The following is a 21,512-nucleotide window of genomic DNA, read 5'->3' as shown; positions in this document are numbered from 1 at the left end:
GAAGGGTACTGCAGTCAGGGCTGTACCAACACAGAGGGGGGCTTCCAGTGCTGGTGCGTTCAGGGTTACGAGCTCAGACCTGACAAACGCAGCTGCAAAGCTCTGGGTGAGTTAAACACGCCAATTTTACAGCACGTTTTTCATTTTTATTTATTCGTTTATTTATTTAACAACTCGATTCTGATTGGTCTGATGGGGCAGGATGGGCAGAGCCAATGTGTTTGTCGTACCTTAAATTTGTAAATGACGCCAATGGAAACAAATCCCTTTGATTTGATGTTATTATCGCTCACCACTGATTGGTCCACATATGACAAAGTGGGTGGAGCCAGTGGATGCAGCTTAATGTCACTTTCTTAAATCTGACTTTTAAGTTTTGTCTTTCTCTTCCCATCTACCCTCCTCTGTCTTCCTCTTTCTTTCTTTCTTTCTTGCTTGCTTGCTTTCACCGGCCAGATGTTTTTCCAGTCTTGATCTGTCCAGTTTCAGTCAGTCTGTGGCCTCAGGTCCCAATTTCTGGCTGACTGGAGTGGAACCTGTAGTAGTCTTCAGCTGTTGTAGCTCATCCGCCTCAAGATTCAGCATCTTCTGCGTTTTGCAATGCTTTTCTGCTCACCACGGTTGTAAAGAGTGGTTATTGGAGTTAGTGTAGGCATGCTGTCAGCTCGAACCAGTCACTGAGATCACGTTTTCCCCCCATTCTTATGTCTGATGTGAACATTAAATGAAGCCCTTGACCTGTATCTGCATTGCACTGCTGCAATATGATTGGCTGATTGGATCATGGCCCGCCTGTCTGTCTGTCTGTCTGTCTATCTACCAATCGGAGAAGACAATTGATCTGCATGTTTCTTCAGGTCCGGAGCCGGTGCTGTTGTTTGCGAACCGGATCGATATCCGTCAGGTCCTGCCTCACCGCTCGGAGTACACGCTGCTGCTGAATAATCTGGAGAATGCCATCGCGCTTGACTTTCACCACAGCAAGGAGCTGGTGTTCTGGTCCGACGTCACGCTCGACCGCATCATGAAAGCCAACCTGAATGGCAGCAACGTGGAGGAGGTGGTGTCCACCGGGCTCGAGAGTCCAGGTACACCACATACAAACTGTTTATTTCTAGTCTTGCTTTGCAGGATGTTTATTACAGATAACGGATATAAATCAGTTGAAACTTTGCTGACTTTATCACACACTTTCTCTTTATCCTTGCAGGTGGTCTGGCAATAGACTGGATCCATGATAAGCTCTACTGGACTGACTCCGGGACGTCACGCATCGAGGTAGCCAACCTTGATGGCTCGCACCGTAAAGTGCTGATTTGGGAGAGTATGGAGAAACCCCGCGCTATTGCCCTGCACCCCATCGAAGGGTAAAACTTATGACATCACACACACACACACACACACACACACACACAACACTGATTTAATGTATCTGAAATCGCATCCTCACTGGTTTACTACAGAGACTAAATTCTCAGTATACCATCACTCTGGATTAGTTGTATGCACAAATAATGGTGCACTCTGGGTAATAATATAGTGAACTGTCAGAGGAAAATATCTGAGAATATGGACAGCAATACAAAATGGATGACACCCAACTAGCACTCCATATAATGAGCAGGGAAGCCATTCAGACACAGCGACAGTATGCCATGGCCGAGGCTCAGAAAGACACACAGTTCCATGGATTATGTTTGCCTTTCTATTTTTCCAACCTTATCATATTTCACTGCATCGCATCTCCAGCATTTAGTACATTTTAATGACTTACGCCGCCATTTTTTCCCCCCATTCTTTTATTCTGTCAGGAAGATTTACTGGACGGACTGGGGAAACACACCAAGGATTGAGTACGCTAACATGGACGGCTCGGGACGCAAGATCATCGCCGATACCAACCTGTTCTGGCCGAACGGACTCACCATCGATTACGCCGGCCATCGCATGTACTGGGTGGACGCCAAGCACCATGTGATCGAGAGAGCTGACCTGGATGGGAAAAACCGCAAAGCCGTCATCAGCCAAGGTGTGCATACAAAACCCAGTAACTTTTAACATATTAAAGGTGCAAAACCCATTTGGAAAAAAAACAGACTTCTGATTCTGAAGGCTTGTTTGTGTTTGGATACGATTCCTGTCAGTCATTTTATACACACTGTATGGGCCACCTAAAATCCTGGGGGCGGAGCTTCATCAACATGGGCGTGAATCATTCAAATGTCAAACCTACCTAACCATTAGAGATGAGCCCTTCTGTTTCAGGAGATCAGACTGCTATAAGCCAGAGCTAAACCAATCAGAGCTTTAGACGTCAAGAGGAGGTCTTTGTAGTCTATAGGAACCGTGGTGTGTAATCTATAGACTATTATTTCTCTGGAAAGTTGTCAATGTCGCACAAAAAGGCCCCAAACATTCTCGGCCCATTGAATATTTAAGTTATTTCGGGAGCAGGATGGTTAAGAGTAATAAAAATATGGAACAGACGGAAGATTATATCATGAAGGGAAGTGGAATAAGTAGCGAGTCTGACATAAATTAAACCATAGAGTCGCACACTGACTCTCTTTGTTTTTGCGTTGTGCCCCGTCTGACCCTTCGCTGTAATCAAATTGGAAGGAGAGAGAGAGACACACACACATACACACACACACACACACACACACACACACACACACACAGAGCCCTGCAGACTCTGGTTACCCAACGTAACACAAAAATCCACTTAATAATGTTGGCCCTTGCATAAATAATAAAAAAAAAAAAAAAAAAAGAGGAAATTAAATCTGCGTCAGCTCCAGATTTTCCTAGACTTTACTCCATGTTTGTGGCATTTTGTGTGTATTCATTCAGGAATCCCACAGGGAAGTCTAGACACATTCCATATAACACACACACACACACACACACACACAACACGCACACATATGCACACACATGCTCACACAGATGTAATGCATGCTTCGTTAGTGGAAAAGTACAGGGTCTTTAAAACCGCCTGGTTTTGAAATATTTATCGTTTATCTGTTTTATAAGTTGATGCAAAATGAAGCAGGAGGAATAAAATTGACAAAAATTTACAGTTTTACCGAAAATATTGAATTCCAAAATGTGGTATTTATCATCAGGCTTGGAGGAGATTATAGGATCAGCTTGCTTTTCAACTTTTTGTGTGTGTGTGTGTGTGTGTGTGTGTGTGTGTTGTAGTTGTTGGGCAGGTATAACACACCTGTGTGCAAGATCTTTCTTTCCTGCAGCTGCGTTTACAGCTGTTGATGGAAAAAAAAGAAAAAAAAAGAGAGAGGTTTCACAGTGAAGTGAAAAATGTAAGGACAGAGATGTAAGAGAGCGATGGCAGGATAAGAAACGAGTGCACACCCGCAGAAATGTGAGGAAGCCCTGACAAAAAAAAAAGAGGAGGGGGAGAGCTCAGGTCCATCCGTGCGTCACGTTCCTGACAGATAAGATCATATAAATAACACCGTGCCCACCTGGATGGAGAGAGAGAGAGAGAGAGAGAAGGAAAGAAGAAAAAAGTGTTTTCACACTTACTTTAAGCTCTTTGTCCATTCTGACAGCTATCAGTGAAATCGAAGCTCTGAGGACACGGTCCACTCTGTGACGTTTCAGGAATTACACCCTCCCATTCGAGGCATTCTGCCAAACCCGTTCTCTACGTCCTTTTTGATCAACGAGAATCATGTGCAACGGCGAAGCAAAGCGTACGGAGTGAAAGGCCAAGACAAGTGGCCAATCACGCGCTTCGTGTAATATTGAGTGAGCCGTAGTCGGCTATTAACGCGCAGACGGCATGCTGGGATTGCACAAAGATGACGTGCCGAGCGATTGCGCGCTGCATCACGGCTGCGTTTAGAAGGCGGCGTATTCGCCACGTTTACTCTCGCGCCGTTCGCCGCTTCCGATCTTCACGTCTACGAGTTGATGCTTGCTGTTGAATGTGCCGGTGATTATGGAAGTAATTACAGTGTAATTTCAGTCGTAGGGATTCAGACATTTCCCATGTTCCTCTGCCTTTACACACCGAGCCTTATTTAGCTCATGAACCCCTACTTATGAATTGTGCGTTAAGGAAGAAACGAGGACAGCGTGATGATGATGATGATGATGATGATGATGTAATCATTTTGCGTTGTCTGTGTTCTGTGGACAGACAGAATTCCCTCAGTGCTCTAAAGAAGGTCAGTCAAAGTCGTTTATATTTTAAGGCCCTCCAATGCTTTTTATTCCCAATCTCACACACACACACACACACACACACACACACACACACACACACACACTTGTCCTTCATTTCGTCTTCTTTTCTCCCACTGCTTTGGGGTTTGTTTTTTTTTTCTCCCCTCACTCCTCACCTTTGTCTGTCTCTTTCTTTGTCTGTGTGTGTGTGTGTGTGTGTGTGTGTGTGTGTGTGTGTGTGTGTGTGAATTTCAGGTCTCCCGCACCCGTTCGCCATCACGGTATTTGAGGACAGTCTGTACTGGACCGACTGGCACACCAAGAGCATCAACAGCGCCAATAAATTCACCGGCAAAAACCAGGAAATCATCCGCAACAAACTGCACTTCCCCATGGACATTCACACGCTGCACCCGCAGAGACAGCCCGCAGGTGACACACACACACACACACACACACACACAGAATAATTGCTGTGACGTAGAAATGTAATGTCATGTAATGATTATGAGACCTGGAGACCATTTCTGCCAACATGTGATGAGGAAAGCATAACCCAGCCTACAGAACCCATCTGCTCTAAAGTTCTTTTCATTTTTCCTCATCTTCTACATTTCTGTTCTCCATCTTCTCTCTGTCTCTCGCTCTCTAGGTGGACGGAATCGCTGTGGCCCTAATAACGGCGGCTGTAGTCACCTGTGTCTCCCGAACAGCAAGGCGTATTCGTGCGCCTGTCCCACCGGCTTCAGGAAAGTGGACCAGTACAACTGCGCCCTGAGTGAGCGTCACGTTTTTTTTTTTTTTTTTTTTTTTTTTTTAACTGTTTATTGCGCAATAAGCATCGCTCCGATTCCTGAACCGAAACTTTCGGCTTAACCAAAAAAAAAAAAAAAAAAGACCACACCGACAAAAAAATCCACTACATCGTTACATGATATTCAATATTCTTATTACTACGCTATCTTATCGTAACGTAACATATCGTATCGCAGCATAGAGTTTTGCGATTTTTTTGGGGTTTGTGCGACAGACTACCAAACTGTGTGTGTAAAATAAACATCAGTTTATTTTATTTTATCTCCAATCAAATAATCAAAAAAAAAAACCTTCAATAGCTATTAAACGTGTTCACACTGTTAAAGCGCAATTTTTTTTTACGTAACTCAGTCTGTCTAAAATAAACTTCGTAAAAACCTACCTAGGATGATACAGCAGTGTGACGTGATGAAAGTGTCATTTTAGACGTGCTTTGACGCACCAAGAACGTATAAAACATCTAAAGCATTTGTTTTATTAACGTAGATTAGTGAGTTTTTTCGTAGCTGGTGTTTTCCGCAATATATTTTTTTAACACATTTAGTTTGATTAGAACTTGTTACAGAATGTCTTCTGTTGTGTTTGTTCTGTTTGCTGTGGCATTGTTGCTGCTCGTATCTGAAGCGCTCACAGGGGACCTCTTGGTCTTTAATCAGGTCTTGACAAGTTCCTGCTTTTTGCCCGAAGGACGGACATCCGTCGAATCAGCTTCGACACCGAGGACAAATCAGACGACGTCGTCCCGCTGGCGGACGTCCGTAACGCCGTGGCGCTCGACTGGGACGCCAGGGATGAAAAAATCTACTGGACCGACGTCACCACCGATTCCATCAACCGCGCGCTGTGGAACGGATCGGAACAGGAAGTTAGTGACAGTTTGCTACGCTGATATGTTCATTTACATATAAAAAATAGAACTCAATCGTATCAGGTGAAAGTGTGCGTTTTATTTCCCGATCTTTGTATTTTATTGCACTTTATGCGTTTAAAACGCAGTTACGTTGAGTGAGAATAAGGCGGTCAAGACTGTTCCTCGCCTTCGGTGTGTGTATTTTTCTCTTCTTCTTATTTGCTGCTAGTGTGCTGACGTTAGCAGGCTAGAGGCAAACGCAGTGTGTTTCTTGTTTCTTATGCTTTTCAAACTCCTGCGAGATTAACGATCCTTAAAAAATATGAAGCTTTTTTTTTTTTTTTTTAAGCACTTCCGTAAACCTGAGCAGAATAATTGCAGATAATTACGCGTGTCTTCAGGTACAAATGCTCGAGTCACGTCCCAACCCAAACCACATTCTACTCTACTGCATAGTAGGCTAGGATATTTATGGTAGCATACCACACGTAGCCCGCGATAGCATTTTACTGCGGAAATATTACATCCTGCGGCGATGCTGTGGTTAAGGTGACAGGTTTACTGGCATTAAATCAATCTCCAGATGCACCTATATGTGAATTGTGTGTGTGAATGAACAGGGTTTCAGTTGACTGTGACTGTGGCGGCACTTTATATCCGGTGTTGTTGCTGCTGCTGCTGCTGCTGCTGTAGTGAACGTTATAAAACACTGCCCCCTGCTGTAGGAAATGCAGAAGTACAGCATGCACTGGATGCAGTTTTATTCATTATTTAATCTTATTTCAGGTTCCATCTCTGTGTGTGTCACCGAATGAAAGCTTTTTCTGTCCACTTGCTTATCTTTTTCTTTTTTTCTTTCTTTCCTCCTTCTCAGGTTGTGGTGGACACCAGTCTGGAAAGCCCTGCTGGTCTCGCTATTGACTGGCTCACACACAAACTCTACTGGACTGACGCAGGTACTCGCTAATCAGACGCCCATCAATATCACAGCCATTGGTGTTGAATTCATGGAAGAAAGCATTATTTTTAATTTAAATCCAGCTCAATGTATTTCACAGAGGTGATGTGATAAGGCTAATAACATTTATCCTCCTCCATGCTGTCTCTCAGCAAATAAAATCCAAACACACACCCTGTTTTTCAGTGTCGTCGATTATTTTGTTCTCCTTGAGCTTCATATCTCTTACGAATAGAATCAAATGTCTGATGCTTTGGTATCATTTCTAGTGTCCTTACATCAGAACCCTTGTGTTTGTGTTTCCCGCGTGCCGATCAGGTACAGATCGCATCGAGGTGTCCAACGCGGACGGCAGCATGCGCACGGTGCTCATATGGGAAAATCTGGATCGACCCCGAGATATTGTGGTGGATCCCATCGGAGGGTGAGGAGACTGAAACATCCAGAATGTCCGATTTATAAATATCTGGACTGTTTATGTTCATCATTACAGAGATCACGTTATCTAAGATAGCGTATACTGGATATTTTATAAACACAATTTCTAATTATATTGCTGTAGATGAGAAAATGGGACAGAAATTGGTTAAATAGTGAATACAGGTGCTCTTGTACAAGGCTCTTCTATTTTAAATATTTATTTTTCTCACATTCTGCCAGCAATACAATAGTTTTACATTATTTTAAAAATGTGTAATACTTATTTAAAATTTATACTTATTTTGTTATATTTCTATTTTTTCTAATATTTATTATAATATATATCTTTATATTATTTATTATAATATGTATTTAATAATTTTCTAGTATTTATTCTATTTATTAAAAAAAAATAATATTTAACACTGGACAAGAGAGGGATTTTTTTTTTTTTTTTTAACAATTTTAACAAAATTTTAACGTCACATCAAGTGCTTTCAGTTAATTTTTAATTATGTAAAAAAAATCATTTAATTAGAAAAATAACACGATATCCATGATATCTCAGAAAAGCATTCTGTGACATAATTTATCATGATATTTGTATTTGTACAAAGTTTATGCATTTTTCTTTATTAGATTCATGTACTGGACAGATTGGGGAGCGAACCCTAAAATCGAGCGAGCCGGAATGGACGCGTCCGATCGCGTCGTTATCATCTCCACCAATCTGACGTGGCCCAACGGATTAGCAATCGATTACGAGACGCAGCGGCTTTACTGGGCCGACGCCGGCATGAAGACCATCGAGTTCGGCAACTTCGACGGCTCAGGAAGACAGGTACATGCAAGCGTAAATAAAAATATAGAAAGTATTGAAGAGTTATTTTGTGTAAAATGGAGCCATTTCAGAATGAAGTCTGATTTGGTGTAACAATGCATTGTGTTGCAAAAATTTTGATTATGTGCATCATGGGAATCTGCAATTCACATTAATTAGATGCAGTTGTACTGTTTGAACAGCAGAAGTCACAATCTGCGCAACCCATAGTGTTAAGTATATAGAGAGCACGCTGGGCCTGATATCTCCTGATCACAACGAACAGCACATATTATAGGTTATAGGGTCACACAACCACGTTAAAAAGAGCTCTTCAGTAGCTTTCAAACAACACCAGCCGCGCAGCGCTTTGATCTACGGTCCCCAAGAATGAGGTCGCAGAAATTGGGCATTTTAGCCGACTTTGGAGCTCTATTTCGAGTTAAAATGATGCCTCAGTCGCAGCTACGGGGCTCATTCCCGTTCCCAGGCAGCCCCGATCTGGGAAGGTTAAGGACTTCAAATGTTTAATCATATTTCTATAACTATTATTTGCTAAATATTTGCTTGGTGATACTATTGATCTGTAGTTTTAACCCAAATAAAATGTAATTGTCAAAGCATTTTTTCTTTTTGAAGGTGCTGATTGGCAGCCAGCTGCCCCATCCATTTGGCCTCACGCTGCACGGAGATAAGATCTACTGGACAGACTGGCAGTCCAAGAGCATCGAGAGTGCCGACAAACTGACCGGTTTGGGACGAAGCACGTTGGCGGACAACCTGGAGAACCTCATGGACATCCACATGTTCCACAGACACAGAGAAGCAGGTCAGAAACACAACGATGTTCTCCTGAGTCAAGATTCCATTCCTGCTTGTCACTTCTTCTCCTTATACACACCACAATATTTACATTTCAGATATTTTCTAACAAGTGTGAATGCGTAGGAACAGGAAGCCGCTGAAATCGACCCCGTTTTCCACAGTGTTAGGGTTGTGTATCTGTGCGTGTTCTTCTATTCAGAAGAGTGTAAGCGTGACCTCAGTGCCTCGCGGCGGTCGCGATGATCGGAATGTGGCTCTTTGTGGCGCTGGGTGTCTCATTTCTTTTCAGAAACAAGGATTAAGTGAACCTCTGTGTAACTAATCTCCACTCAGTGGCTCCAGGAAAAGAAATGGATCAAATCCTTTAATGCTTTAGAGGTTTCTGTTCTTCTGTGGTGGTACTGTCCTCCACATGGGTGAGAAACAAAAGACGACGAGACGTCAAAAAAAAAAAAAAATTACAAACTGAAGGAAAACCTAGAAATCATGAACTTGTTAAGAAAATCAAAGAATTTCGAGTTGTTTTATTTTCAAAATCCCTCTTACAGTTCTCTGTCTGTCTGTATTTATTTATTTTTTACTTTTCCCTCTCCAGTCCAGACCGCGTGCTCGGTGAATAATGGCGGCTGTAGTCATCTGTGTTTACTGGCTCCGGCTCCTAAAGGCTCCAGCTGCGCTTGTCCAACTGGAATAAACCTACAGGCGGACGGAAAAACCTGCACTCCAGGTAAGATGCTGTTTTGTTGGATGATGAGCTGAGCTAATGCTTTAATGCTTTAATGCCACCTCTAGTCTGTGGCTTTGTGTTGCTTCTTCTCTCAGACTCATTTATTTCCTTTGAAATGTGAAACTTGGTCGAAATCTCCCTAAAGGCTAAGGGGTTACAGTGATCCCTTAAACTCTCCGTCCTTTAACCTGTTGGTTTTCTGATGTAATTTCACTTCCTGCAGTAAAACACTCTAATTAAGTCAGACTAAGCTTTGTACATTGACATTAACACATAAATGACACTATAATTAACAATTAACAATATTTAAATAAACCTTACTGTTACTACACGCTGCACTTTCTGGCTCATTTTTTCCCCCTGAATCTTCTTTATCCATTAATTATTCACCGCCTTCCGCTACAGGAATGAACAGTTTCCTCATCTTCGCACGGAGGACAGATATCCGGATGGTGTCTCTTGACATCCCGTATTTTGCCGACGTGGTTCTGGCTGTCAACGGGTCCATGAAGAACACCATCGCCATTGGCGTGGACCCCAGAGAGGGTACGTCCCATTCTCATTCGCATTATCAACAGATTTCCTGGAAGGCAAGCGTAATGGTGATGTAGTGAACTCATTTAGTGGTCCTTGTGTGTGTGTGTGTGTGTGTGTGTGGGCACAGGTAAAGTGTATTGGTCAGACAGCACTCTGAAGAAGATCAGCAGAGCCAACATGAACGGCTCAGGACACGAGGACGTCATTTCCACCGGTAAGGAGCTCGCATTCTGTTCACTTTGACTAGTAGCTATCTATCATGCGAGGTATTGCAGTTCTGTCAGCTCTCTTGGATGATGTCTCGGGAGGATAAAACACAGAAAAAGAGGGAACGAGGGAACATTAAAGACTTGCCTACATTCATTTCCTGTTCCGCGCTCTTGTTTTAGGTTTGATGACGACCGATGGTCTTGCCGTAGACTCGGTAGGAAGGAAGATCTACTGGACGGATACGGGAACGAACCGCATCGAGGTGGCCAATCTGAACGGCTCCATGCGGAAAGTTCTGGTGTGGAGGAACCTGGATAGTCCACGTGCCATCGCTCTGTATCACGAAATGGGGTAAATAAGATCAGGAAAAGCGCTCCATTAAAAAAGAAACAGCAGTGATCATAGCAATATTAGTATCAGTGTAAGATACAATGTGGCTTATTGGGAGAAATGTGAACCAGTGTGTATCTCATCGCTGTTTTAGCTACATGTACTGGACAGACTGGGGTGAACACGCCAAGCTGGAGCGAGCTGCGATGGACGGATCCGACCGCGTGGTTCTGATCAATAATAACCTGGGCTGGCCGAACGGACTCGCCATAGACAAGGCTGGGTCACAGCTCCTCTGGGCCGACGCCCACACAGAGGTGAGGAAAAAACAACCTTGGAACAATCCTTGTTCGTGGACAAAACTTGAATTGAAACGAATCATCGTTTTTGTTTTTTTTTCCGTCTCACAGCGAATCGAAGCGGCCGATCTGAGTGGGTCGAACCGCAAGACGCTGATTTCTCCGGTTCAGCACCCGTACGGCCTTACGCTGCTCGGGCCGCACATCTACTGGACCGACTGGCAGAGCCGCAGCATCCAGAGAGCTGACAAAAACACAGGAGACAACATCATCACCGTCCGCTCCAACCTGCCCGGACTCATGGACATCCAGGCCATGGACAGAGACAGGCCTCTGGGTGAGATCCGAATTTAAATATTAATAGTATTTACGATTTCTAGAACACATTTCATGCAACGGGACGTATTTATATCTTTCAGTGCATCTGTGATTATTGCTAATAAATGAAATACTTTTGGGAATCTCTCGGCTTTAGAAATAAAATTCCTGTTCCTCCCTCTTCCTCTTCTTAGGAACAACACCTTCTGCACTCAGCTTACTGGAGAAATATGTTGTTGTCATTATTATTATTATTGTTATTGTTATTATTACAGTTATTAATGTCTTCTGTTTCAGGTTTTAACCGCTGCGGTCGGAATAACGGCGGCTGTACCCACCTGTGTCTGCCCCGTCCGAACGGCACGTCGTGCGCTTGCCCTACAGGCATCATCCTGAAGAGTGATGGCAGGTCGTGTGACGACATTCCCGAGTCTTACCTGCTCTTCTCCAACCGCGTCAGCGTGCGGCGCATCTCACTGGACACCAGCGACCACACGGACGTCCACGTACCCGTCCCCGAGCTGCACAATGTCATCTCGCTCGACTACGACAGCGTCCAGGGCAAACTGTACTACACCGACGTCTCCCTGGATGTCATCAGGTACTTAAAAAAAAAAAAAAAAAAAAAGCGAACACACTAATGTTACTGCCTCAGGATATTTACTACTGAGAACTATTAAAGGACCTTTCAGGAATGTGGCAAACTCTGCTGCGCCAGTTCCTCTAGCCATCATCACACACAAGTCATTTATGTTTTTTTTTCAGACGGGTGAATTTGGACGGCAGCGGGATGGAGACGGTGATCAGTCAGGGTCTGAAGACTACAGACGGCCTGGCTGTCGACTGGGTGGCCAGAAACATGTACTGGACCGACACGGGTCGAAACACCATCGAGGTTTCCAGACTGGACGGATCGGCCCGGAAAATCCTGATCAACAACAGCCTGGACGAGCCGAGAGCCATCGCCGTGTTCCCCAGTAAAGGGTGAGAACCTCAGTGTGTGTGTATGTGTGTGTGTATGTGTGTGTGTGTTTATCACTCGGTCAGGACACTCCGCTGTGTGGAACGCCGTATCTTCCCTGTGCTTGTGTATACACACTGGAGTCATACTAGTGACGCACACAATTGTGTTTCAGTACCAGTAGTGGTCTGGATCAGCACTCGTGCTCGTCTGAAATAAATGATATTGTTGCGTCACTAATGCTGACTGATTTGCTTTCTTTGAATGTTTTTAGGTATTTGTTCTGGACAGACTGGGGTCATATTGCTAAAATCGAGCGCGCTAATCTGGACGGTTCGGACCGCAAAGTTCTGATCAACACCGATCTCGGCTGGCCGAACGGACTCACACTCGATTACGACACGCGTAGGTGAGAAACAGGAAGAGACCTGCGTGTGCGCTTAATAATCATTTATACAACATGCCACAACATTCAGTTAAACATGACGTGGTCTTTTAGAAGGAAGTTGTCTAAGTAAGCAGCATTGTTGGCAGCATTATTCAGTTTTTGCTACAAGAGCTACCTGGGTTTAAAAAGCTGAGTTGTGTGTGTATCTCACTGAGAAGCTAGTGAGGAAACGAACTGTGTCTTGCCAGTTGTAGCCATTGTTAGATTTAGCACCATTAGAGCATCTGAGTCAGTGAATCAGCAAGTTAGTGAATCAGCGAGTCAGTCAGTGGGTCATTTAGTCAGTGAATTAGTGAGTCAATTAGTCAGTCAATCAGTGAGACATTTATTCAGTGAAACAGTGAATCAGTGAGTCAGTTAGTTGGTGAATCAGTGAGGCAGTTAGTCAGTGAATCAGTGAGTCAGTGAGTCAGTTAGTCAGTGAATCAGTGAGTCAATTAGTCAGTGAATCAGTGAATCAATTAGTCAGTGAATTAGTGAGTCAATTAGTCAGTGAATCAGTGAGTCATTTATTCAGTGAAACAGTGAATCAGTTAGACAGTGAATCGGTGAGTTAATTAGTCAGTGAATCAATGAGTCAGTTAGTTAGTGAATCAGTGAGTCAGTTGGTGAGCAAGTCCTTTAATGAGCTGGGCATCTCTTACTCTCCCTGTGTGTGTGTGTGTGTGTGTGTGTGTGTGTGTGTGTGTGTGTGTGTAGGATCTTCTGGGTGGACGCCCACCTGGACCGCATCGAAAGTTCCGACCTGAGCGGCAAACTGCGCCAAGTCCTTGTCACACCTGTATCCCATCCGTTTGCTCTCACTCAGGTAGCCTTCTTCTTCATCTTCACCTCCCCTCCCACTCACTCGCTCTCCCACTCACTCAATCCTCATCAGTCCTCCACTCGCTCCCTCACATCCACTCATTCTTCTCATTTCTCACCCCTAACAGTACTATCTCCTTCATCCACACCCTTCCATCTCTGACCCTCGTTTTCCTCCCCATCCCTTATCTTTTTCCCCCTCCCCTTCCCCTCCATTCTCCTCTCTCCTCTGTGCCCAGCTGAAGCCGGTTTCCTCTCCTCTAATTCGTTTCTCCCGCATCTCGCAGCAAGACCGCTGGATCTACTGGACAGACTGGCAAACCAAATCAATCCAGAGAGTGGATAAACACACGGGCCGGAACAAGGAGACCGTCCTCGCTAACGTCGAGGGGTTAATGGACATTATAGTGGTGACACCAAACCGGCAGTCTGGTAAGAGCAGTTAGAGACGCACACGCGCTTTCCTGTTAATTGCTCTCCTTTTATAATATACTGCAATATAACTTTGCAGTTAATACTTTCACTTTTTCCATATATTTAGAATACATAAGGTTCATAAATAGATGTACAAACCTCATACATGTCCTTAGTCTCACATCTGTCTCGTCTTCATGCTCCATCGTCTTTTCCAACATCCCTGTGATTCATTTCGAGAGTCAGTCACAGAATCGCATCGGGTTTAGTCACGGGAATTACAGTGGCTCGGTGGTGTAAAGTGAACGAATCAACAGCGTGTGCTCTCTTCTGTTAGGTACTAATCACTGCGGAGTGAATAACGGAGGCTGTACACACCTGTGCTTCGCCAAGTCAAACGGGTTCGTGTGCGCGTGTCCTGACGAGCCTGATGAGCGGCCCTGCTCCACCAGTGCGTTTAACACACACACACACACACACATACACACACGCGTTACATTAACACTCATAAGAATAACAGTTATACAAGACCTTTTACAGAGTAATGTGTAAAGGAGTGTCTAGTGTTTATATTTTTCTGTCTCTTAAAGTTGCTGGTTATGTTCCTGTTGTGCCGGATAAAGTGACCGCCGGCACTCAAGCTCCTAACAAACGCGCCAAACTGCCGACAGACAAACCCCAGCAGGGCCGGCCTGCACAGAAGTGAGTGTTTAAACACTAAAGCGCTGACGCCGTAGGTCTTCACGTGTAAAATCTCCAGTTTAAATACAACCCCACAATGTACGAGTCACTGTACTAGTTTATTGACCCAGATTATTGCTCTTCCAGCTGCACGGAGAAGAGCGGCGCCGTGGACGGCTGCGTTCAGAGCAACGTGGTGTCCGCGCCTCATGGTATGACTTTTCTCTAAACAGCGTTTAATTTGATGGAGAAGAATTAAAACAGCGTGTCAGAGATCTCACCCGGTCATCTGTTTTCTCTTTATTGCTGGAAAAAGGTGAAGGACTTCACATCAGCTACGTGATCGGAGGAGCGCTGACGGTGCTGGCCATCCTCATCCTCATCGCCGTCTTCATCATTTACAGGTGCAGCAGATACATCGCACTACACGTTATATTTCACAGTCCCATGAAGAAAACGAATGAATTCGATCCGATCTCGTGACAAACAGCTTGAAAAGACTGAAATTGGCTTATTTAAAAAAAATTTTTAAATAATAATAATTTGAAACTGGAAATGTTGACATATAAAGAGACTTGACTGTATTTTTTATTTATTTATTTATTTTGGGGGATTAATTTTGGTATTTATTTGCAGTTTAAGGGATTTTCGTGTGAAAGCGTATAACAGAATTCAAAAAGTAGCCGTTTTGTGTTATAGCTATGAATTTTTAATCTATAATCACGCGGCTAAATGTCACGCTTTTGTCCTCAGGCACAAAAAATCCAAGTTTGCCGACCCTGGAGTGAGCAACCTGACGTACAGTAATCCTTCCTACCGAACATCAACACAGGAAGTGAAAATAGAAACCATGCAGAAGCCGCCGATATACAACCAGCTCCGATATAAAAAAGAGGTACGCATATTCCTTTATCCTTTACTTTCTTTTTTATTTCTTCTGTTATCACATTAAACACTAACACGGATTTGTTAAATATAAAATATCCCATCATGCATCACAGCGAGCGGCTGTTTAAAATACAAAAAAATGATAGTCATGATCACGAGCTCGACGACTTCACGAGTTCACAAGGAGAGACTTTCATCTATCATTCTTTAGCTTCCAAACAGTTCAAGAATAAACACTGTATAGTATAATATCACTTTCTGTTAAGACTCTCGCTCTGTCTCTCTTCTGATTGGCTGCCGGCTCCGGCCTGTCACCGCGTAGTCAGACTTCTTTCGTGCTGTTTCATGAATATTTGTTTTATTTAAATATAATATATAATATCAGCTACTTTAGTAGATTCTTTTAATATGTTTTACCTACTTTTACTCTACGTTCATCACTTAATCTGTTTTTCTTTCCTTCCGCTCTTCCTTCACTACAGCTTTCTCACCCCTACAACTCCCTCTCTCCTTTCATCTTCTAATTCACTCTTTTCGTTTCACCAAAATGGCGGGGAACGAAGGTAGTTAAGCCGCATGACGAGCTGGTTTGCATCGAAACAGAGAGTGTGTTCTGTTCCAGAGACCTTGGAGCTAAATATAAGCGCAAAATCACTTGCATGCGTGTGCGTGTGTGTGTGTGTGCGTGTGTGTGTGTGTGCTGGATTTCAGTCTGAAGCTGTTTAATGATGTTCATTTGACATTGCTCCTGTAAATACGACTTCATAGACACAAAAGAATGAGTTTTCTGAGCGTGCTAATTAAACAGCTTACTATCCGTGTCCAGCGTTTTTTGATGATAGTGTCACTGAACGCGTCTGCATGAAAATAGCTAGTGTCTGTTGCGCTTTTCCCTGTGAGTGTGTAGTAGAGTTAGACACATCACATGAAGTGTGTTAGAAAGATATGGCTTCATTTCTCAAACTAACCTGCTTTACTTAAATATAAAGTTGAAATTGCAGTGCTTATCCTAGCTGATAAAGCGTGTGTGTGTGTGTGTGTGTGTGTGTGTGTGTGTGTCAGCAGGAGGGCAGTTACACCAACGAGAAGATCCGTATAGTGGAGGGGGTGTGTCTCCTCTCAGGGGAGGAGCTTTACTGGGAGGATCTGAAGCAGCTGAAAGTGTGTCGAGGAGCTACCTTTAAAACCTGCATGCGCACCGACACGGTGTCCTTACAGGCCAGCTCCGCCTCCCTTCAGGCAAGCTCCGCCTCCTTGGACGACACCGAGACCGAACAGCTGCTTCAAGGCGACCAATCAGAATGCTCGAGTCTGAACACCGCTCCCGTCGTCACGCCCAAACGCCACAGCACGCTCCCCGACACGGGCTGGGTCCCAAATCGCAAACCCTCCACTGAGAGCGAAGTGTGAAGCTCACTCACACCTACACACACACTCACACACTCAAAACACTCATCTACTGGAGCCTAAACCACACACACACACACACACACACACACACACGTACACAGCACTGGCCCACCATCCAGTATCTTCAGTGGACGGACAACGCTGACTCTTACACCATTGAGGTTTTTTTGTTTTGTTTTCAGAGGAATATGAACAGAGCTGGATCAAAAGGACAATTTAAGAAAATATTGATATATCAGTATACTGGGAACTGTGTTTTTTTTTTTTTTTTTTTTTAAACAAAGACAGATTATTGTGTATGAAACGAGGCTTTTTTTTCGCAGATGGTAAACAGCAGACGTTTTTTTTTAACAGCCACCCCTCATCACTCATCTTACCTTCATGTACTTTATTTATCTAAATACTGCTAAAGGCCTCACAGGACGTGGATTAATGGCCGCGCACAAGGACAGAGCGCTGTCGCGGTGCTTTCTGAACCTCCTGCGGGATGCAGCACGAACGGGCTGATGATGGAGACGTTGCTTCTTTTTCTCATCGTCTGTCTCTGAATTGTAATGTTTTACTCACTTCTTTTTTGTAAATGTAGACAGTATAACATATGTACTTGATGGACAGTTAAAAAGGAACAGCTCAGTCAGAAATCACACACACACACACACACACACACACACGTTCCTCGTAGCCCAGATGTAGCCATTCGTCCAAAACAGCGCGAGTCGTTTATATTTTTCTGTGCTGTTTTCTCGACATCGCAAATGATTTTTTTTCTCCTGATCTGCAGATAACGAAACTGATCTCCAGCCTGCTTTTATTTTTTCTTACGACTTTTCGAAGGGTACCAATAATTTTGTCCAAGCTATTTTTAGAATGCTTTAGTAAAATAGGTTTTTAAAAAATGCAGATATTTTCAAAAAAGTTTTGTTTTTTGTTCCTGTGCAAACAGTGCAAAGGTATAAATAATTTTTTTTAAACATTTGAACATTTTTTTGGGGGCAAATTGTGTTTTACTGGAATAAAATCCAGGCAGGGGTACCAATATTTTTGCCCATTTCCTCTTGTATCATCCGTGATGTAGAGCGTGCACGCCTAATATCATGATAACAGCACAGAAAAAAAGAAATAACTCCGTAATGATTTCCTTAGTTTAAAAAAATAATAATTTAAAATAATAATAATAATAATAATTTTAGTTATAAAGCTTATTTTTGTTCCTTAATCCATTAAATATTTCATCAAAACGAAAGCATTATGACGCGCATCAATCACGAAAGCGTTTTTAAGTATTGCGATATGATTTTTTTTAACCGTATCGCTCACCCCTAGTACAGAAGATTGTATTACTTGGAAGGTTAAAAGAAAAAAAAGCTGGATGATGACGATGACGATGATGATGACGATGATGATGACGATGATGATGACGATGATGATGACGATGATGATGATGACGATGATGATGATGATTTCTTCGCTTCATATTTATATTTCTGATTTCAGACACACACACACTACGCTATAGATCAGTGATGCATTGAAGTTCATTTCTCATGTTTCAGCACAATGCTGATTTGCTGCTACCCCACACACACACACACACACACACACACACACTGGGCATGTGCTGATAATCGGTGTTACGGTATACCGTCATATTCAAACGATATCCTCGGTATTTCAGCGTAGACGGTTCAAACTCTGTGTGTGTGTGTGTGTGTGTGTGTGTGTGTGTGTGTGTGTGTGTGTGTGTGTGTGTGTGTGTGTGTGTGAGACTCTAGTAAGTGATTGCTAGAAAGCGTGGAATCCCAAATGAGACACAGCCGAAGGTCTTTGTTAGGAACACAATCAAAACAGGAAGTAATGAAAACTAGAGTGAAGATTTAATATCGGCACATGCCCCACTGACACACACACACACACACACACACACACACACATGCACACACACACACACACACACACACACACTTAGCGAGGCCAATAATCCTGACGGAAGGGCTTGGCAGCTACTTCATCCTCCGCTCTCGGCTTGTTTTTAACATCTCCACGTAACCTGCTTCCTGTTTTACCTAAATATTTCAAACTGACTGACAAAAAAAAACCCAGTTGTACAGAGTTGAAAGTGCAGAGACGCATTTCTATGTGTTAAAAGATGTTTTATTGTTATTGTATAGTTCCTTTTTTTTTTGTACAAAGGGATTTTTTTATTGTGTTAAAGGGATTGTGAAAGTTTTTCTAATTTATTAACACAAAGTCAGATGGATTCAGCTTCGTTTTCTGTTTTTTTTTCTTCTCTGTGTGCAGGTTTAGCAGCATCAGTAACAATATTATATATTTTAGAAATAGACATTTTAGCAGCACTCCCTATTAAAACCTGTCTTCGTTAATCCATTTTTATAAACTCTAATAAAAAAAAAAAAAACACTAACAATATGCTATAGTTAATTCCTTTATTGGGACAGTGCAGCAAAACAATCAGAAGTGTACAATATTTCATCAAACTCACACAAAACGCTCAGCTCTTCTTCATGTATGTGCTTCGAATCATAATCTCGATTTTAAATAAGTGATTTTGTAAAATTTGATGTTATATGTTATGATGTTATAATGGATTTATTACCGTACTTTATTGGGGTTTATAAAAATGAACTACAAATGCAGTTATTTTGAACCAAAAACCTGGGTATGTTTTTTGTTTAAAAATGAAATTATGGTTATGCCATGATTTTATGCATGAGCTATAGAAAAGCTTTGTTTCTAAGAATTTTAAATATCGTTAGCTGTCTCTAAACACAGACTGAACAGCAGCTTCTGCACTCGGAGAAGAAACAAAACGGCGAATTACTCCTCCTGGCTTTGTGAAAGCAGGTTTAAAAAAAAAAAAAAAAAAAAAAAAAAAACATTTCATTGCCAAAATGCTGAACAGTCCCTTTATTTTGACTCACTGGAGAGGACTTCATGAACCACTTTCTCGCTTTGTTTTTTGTTTGTTTTTTCGTTCTCCACACCATGTCAATGATGTGCCAGTTATTTAACAGAGTGCTCTTTTATGTCTCAGAAAGATCAGTATACATGTAACTGTTGTAAAGTTAATTAAGAGATATTTATAATTCCTTTGTTTTGCTTGTCACTTGGGTGTAAATATGAAAAGTCTGTATATGAATTTTCTGCTTTGCGATACTAACAAGCCGTGTTGTGTGACAGTGAATTACTTCTTTGCTATCTTTTAATATAAAACTGCATTTGAATAGAAATGTAGCACGTTGTTTTGGCTTTTATTTGGTTTGTCTGTATTTGCGTACCAGCACTACTCCGCTAGAGAAAATAGTGCAGGTGTTTGTGAGACAGATACACTACAGTCAGGGGACAAAGAATGTACACCTACCTACAAGTCCATGATTTTTTAATTATGCGGGCCTAAATAACAATTGTGTGGTCCACAGCAACTTCCATAAACAAACAAATGACCTCAGGTGACAACAAAAAAACACAACAAATTTCAGTATGTAGACTTTTTTTTCCCCCAAAAAGTAAACCAACATTCAGTAAAAAGGTGGGAAATAATAAGCACACCCTTCCTACTTCCACACTCATTAAGAGATTAATAAGCAGCCAGGGGTTATTAATGAAATGCGCAAGAATAGTTAATTATCAAGACGTGTGACTACCTCTATAAAAGCACAACTTTTGGTAGGTTGGTGTTCTGGAGCACTCAGGTGTGTGTCTACATCATGCCAAGAAGGAAGGACATAAGCTGTGCTTTTATAGAGGTAGTCACACGTCTTGATGATTAATTATTCTTGTGCATTAATAACGCCTGGCTGCTTATTACTCTTTTAATGAGTGTGGAAGTAGGAAGGGGGTGCTTATTTTTTCCCTCCTTGTTAATGTTGGTTTACTTTTTGGGGAAAAATGACTACATGTTGAAATCTGTTGTGTTTTTGTTGTCACCTGTGGTTATTTGTTTGTTTATAGAAGTTGGTGAGGACCACATAATTGTTATATAGGCCCTGACAAATTAAAATAAATAAATAAATAAAAACATAGAATTGAAGGAGGGTGTACTTTCTTTCCCATTATTATTATAAACAGTTTAAACTGTTAAGATTTAGATTAGGTTTCTCTTAATGGACATTATTTAACAAATTAGTTAACATGAACACACCATTCTTCAGAACAATGACCCAAAGGTCCACTGCTCCAAATTATGCAAGATCTATTTAGGGAAGAAGCAGTCAGCTGGAGTTCTGTCTGTAATGGACTGGCCAGAGAAAGGGCTTTAGGGCAATAGGGCTTTTTCGTGAGCCCCACTGAGCTGTTCTGGGAGCGGATTGACCGGATGGTATGGAAAAAAGTGCTCCTTTAGCCAAACTTGTGGGAGGGGCTTCAGGAAGCATGGGGTGAATTTTCTGCAGATGACTTCAACACACTGACAGTAATAGGGTGTAAAAGGTCTACAGATGGAGGATTGTTCGATGAAAACAAAGTTTTCAAAAAAAAAAAAAAGTTTCAAGCACTAAATTGTTATTGTAGTCATTATTTCTAACCTTGTCAGTGTCTTTATTATATTTTCTATTCAGTTTGCAACTTTGATGAATAAAAATA

General features: G+C 42.3%; 1 protein-coding gene across 6 annotated transcripts in view; it reads left to right on the top strand.

Annotated features, from left to right (window-relative positions):
• Positions 1 to 20,165, top strand: part of lrp4 (low density lipoprotein receptor-related protein 4) — a 66,418-nt gene extending 46,253 nt beyond the window's left edge. Inside the window, exons 11-39 of one of the 6 annotated variants that reach the window (XM_053238052.1) lie at positions 1 to 106; positions 858 to 1,088; positions 1,211 to 1,367; positions 1,812 to 2,029; positions 4,453 to 4,629; positions 4,850 to 4,975; positions 5,670 to 5,878; positions 6,738 to 6,819; positions 7,140 to 7,245; positions 7,881 to 8,082; positions 8,701 to 8,890; positions 9,482 to 9,613; positions 10,019 to 10,159; positions 10,278 to 10,364; positions 10,540 to 10,711; positions 10,845 to 11,007; positions 11,101 to 11,326; positions 11,605 to 11,908; positions 12,073 to 12,291; positions 12,543 to 12,677; positions 13,416 to 13,524; positions 13,760 to 13,952; positions 14,272 to 14,385; positions 14,525 to 14,636; positions 14,763 to 14,827; positions 14,932 to 15,019; positions 15,369 to 15,510; positions 15,986 to 16,066; positions 16,569 to 16,706. The exon at positions 1 to 106 is cut by the window's left edge and continues 20 nt beyond it. In XM_053238052.1, the coding sequence (XP_053094027.1) occupies positions 1 to 106; positions 858 to 1,088; positions 1,211 to 1,367; positions 1,812 to 2,029; positions 4,453 to 4,629; positions 4,850 to 4,975; positions 5,670 to 5,878; positions 6,738 to 6,819; positions 7,140 to 7,245; positions 7,881 to 8,082; positions 8,701 to 8,890; positions 9,482 to 9,613; positions 10,019 to 10,159; positions 10,278 to 10,364; positions 10,540 to 10,711; positions 10,845 to 11,007; positions 11,101 to 11,326; positions 11,605 to 11,908; positions 12,073 to 12,291; positions 12,543 to 12,677; positions 13,416 to 13,524; positions 13,760 to 13,952; positions 14,272 to 14,385; positions 14,525 to 14,636; positions 14,763 to 14,827; positions 14,932 to 15,019; positions 15,369 to 15,510; positions 15,986 to 16,027 (4,248 nt within the window). In that variant the 3' untranslated portion in view covers positions 16,028 to 16,066; positions 16,569 to 16,706. Of the gene's footprint in view, positions 107 to 857; positions 1,089 to 1,210; positions 1,368 to 1,811; positions 2,030 to 4,452; positions 4,630 to 4,849; positions 4,976 to 5,669; positions 5,879 to 6,737; positions 6,820 to 7,139; positions 7,246 to 7,880; positions 8,083 to 8,700; positions 8,891 to 9,481; positions 9,614 to 10,018; positions 10,160 to 10,277; positions 10,365 to 10,539; positions 10,712 to 10,844; positions 11,008 to 11,100; positions 11,327 to 11,604; positions 11,909 to 12,072; positions 12,292 to 12,542; positions 12,678 to 13,415; positions 13,525 to 13,759; positions 13,953 to 14,271; positions 14,386 to 14,524; positions 14,637 to 14,762; positions 14,828 to 14,931; positions 15,020 to 15,368; positions 15,511 to 15,985; positions 16,067 to 16,565 lie in introns of all 6 variants that reach the window. The other 5 variants (XM_034308968.2, XM_034308966.2, XM_034308965.2 and 2 more) reach the window with 5 other exon arrangements.
• The last annotated feature ends 1,347 nt before the right edge of the window (positions 20,166 to 21,512 follow it).

Source organism: Pangasianodon hypophthalmus, chromosome 11, assembly GCF_027358585.1.
Source record: "Pangasianodon hypophthalmus isolate fPanHyp1 chromosome 11, fPanHyp1.pri, whole genome shotgun sequence".
NCBI lineage: Eukaryota > Metazoa > Chordata > Actinopteri > Siluriformes > Pangasiidae > Pangasianodon > Pangasianodon hypophthalmus.
The sequence above is the reverse complement of the archived record's forward strand: the minus strand, read 5'-3'. Positions and strand labels throughout refer to the sequence as shown.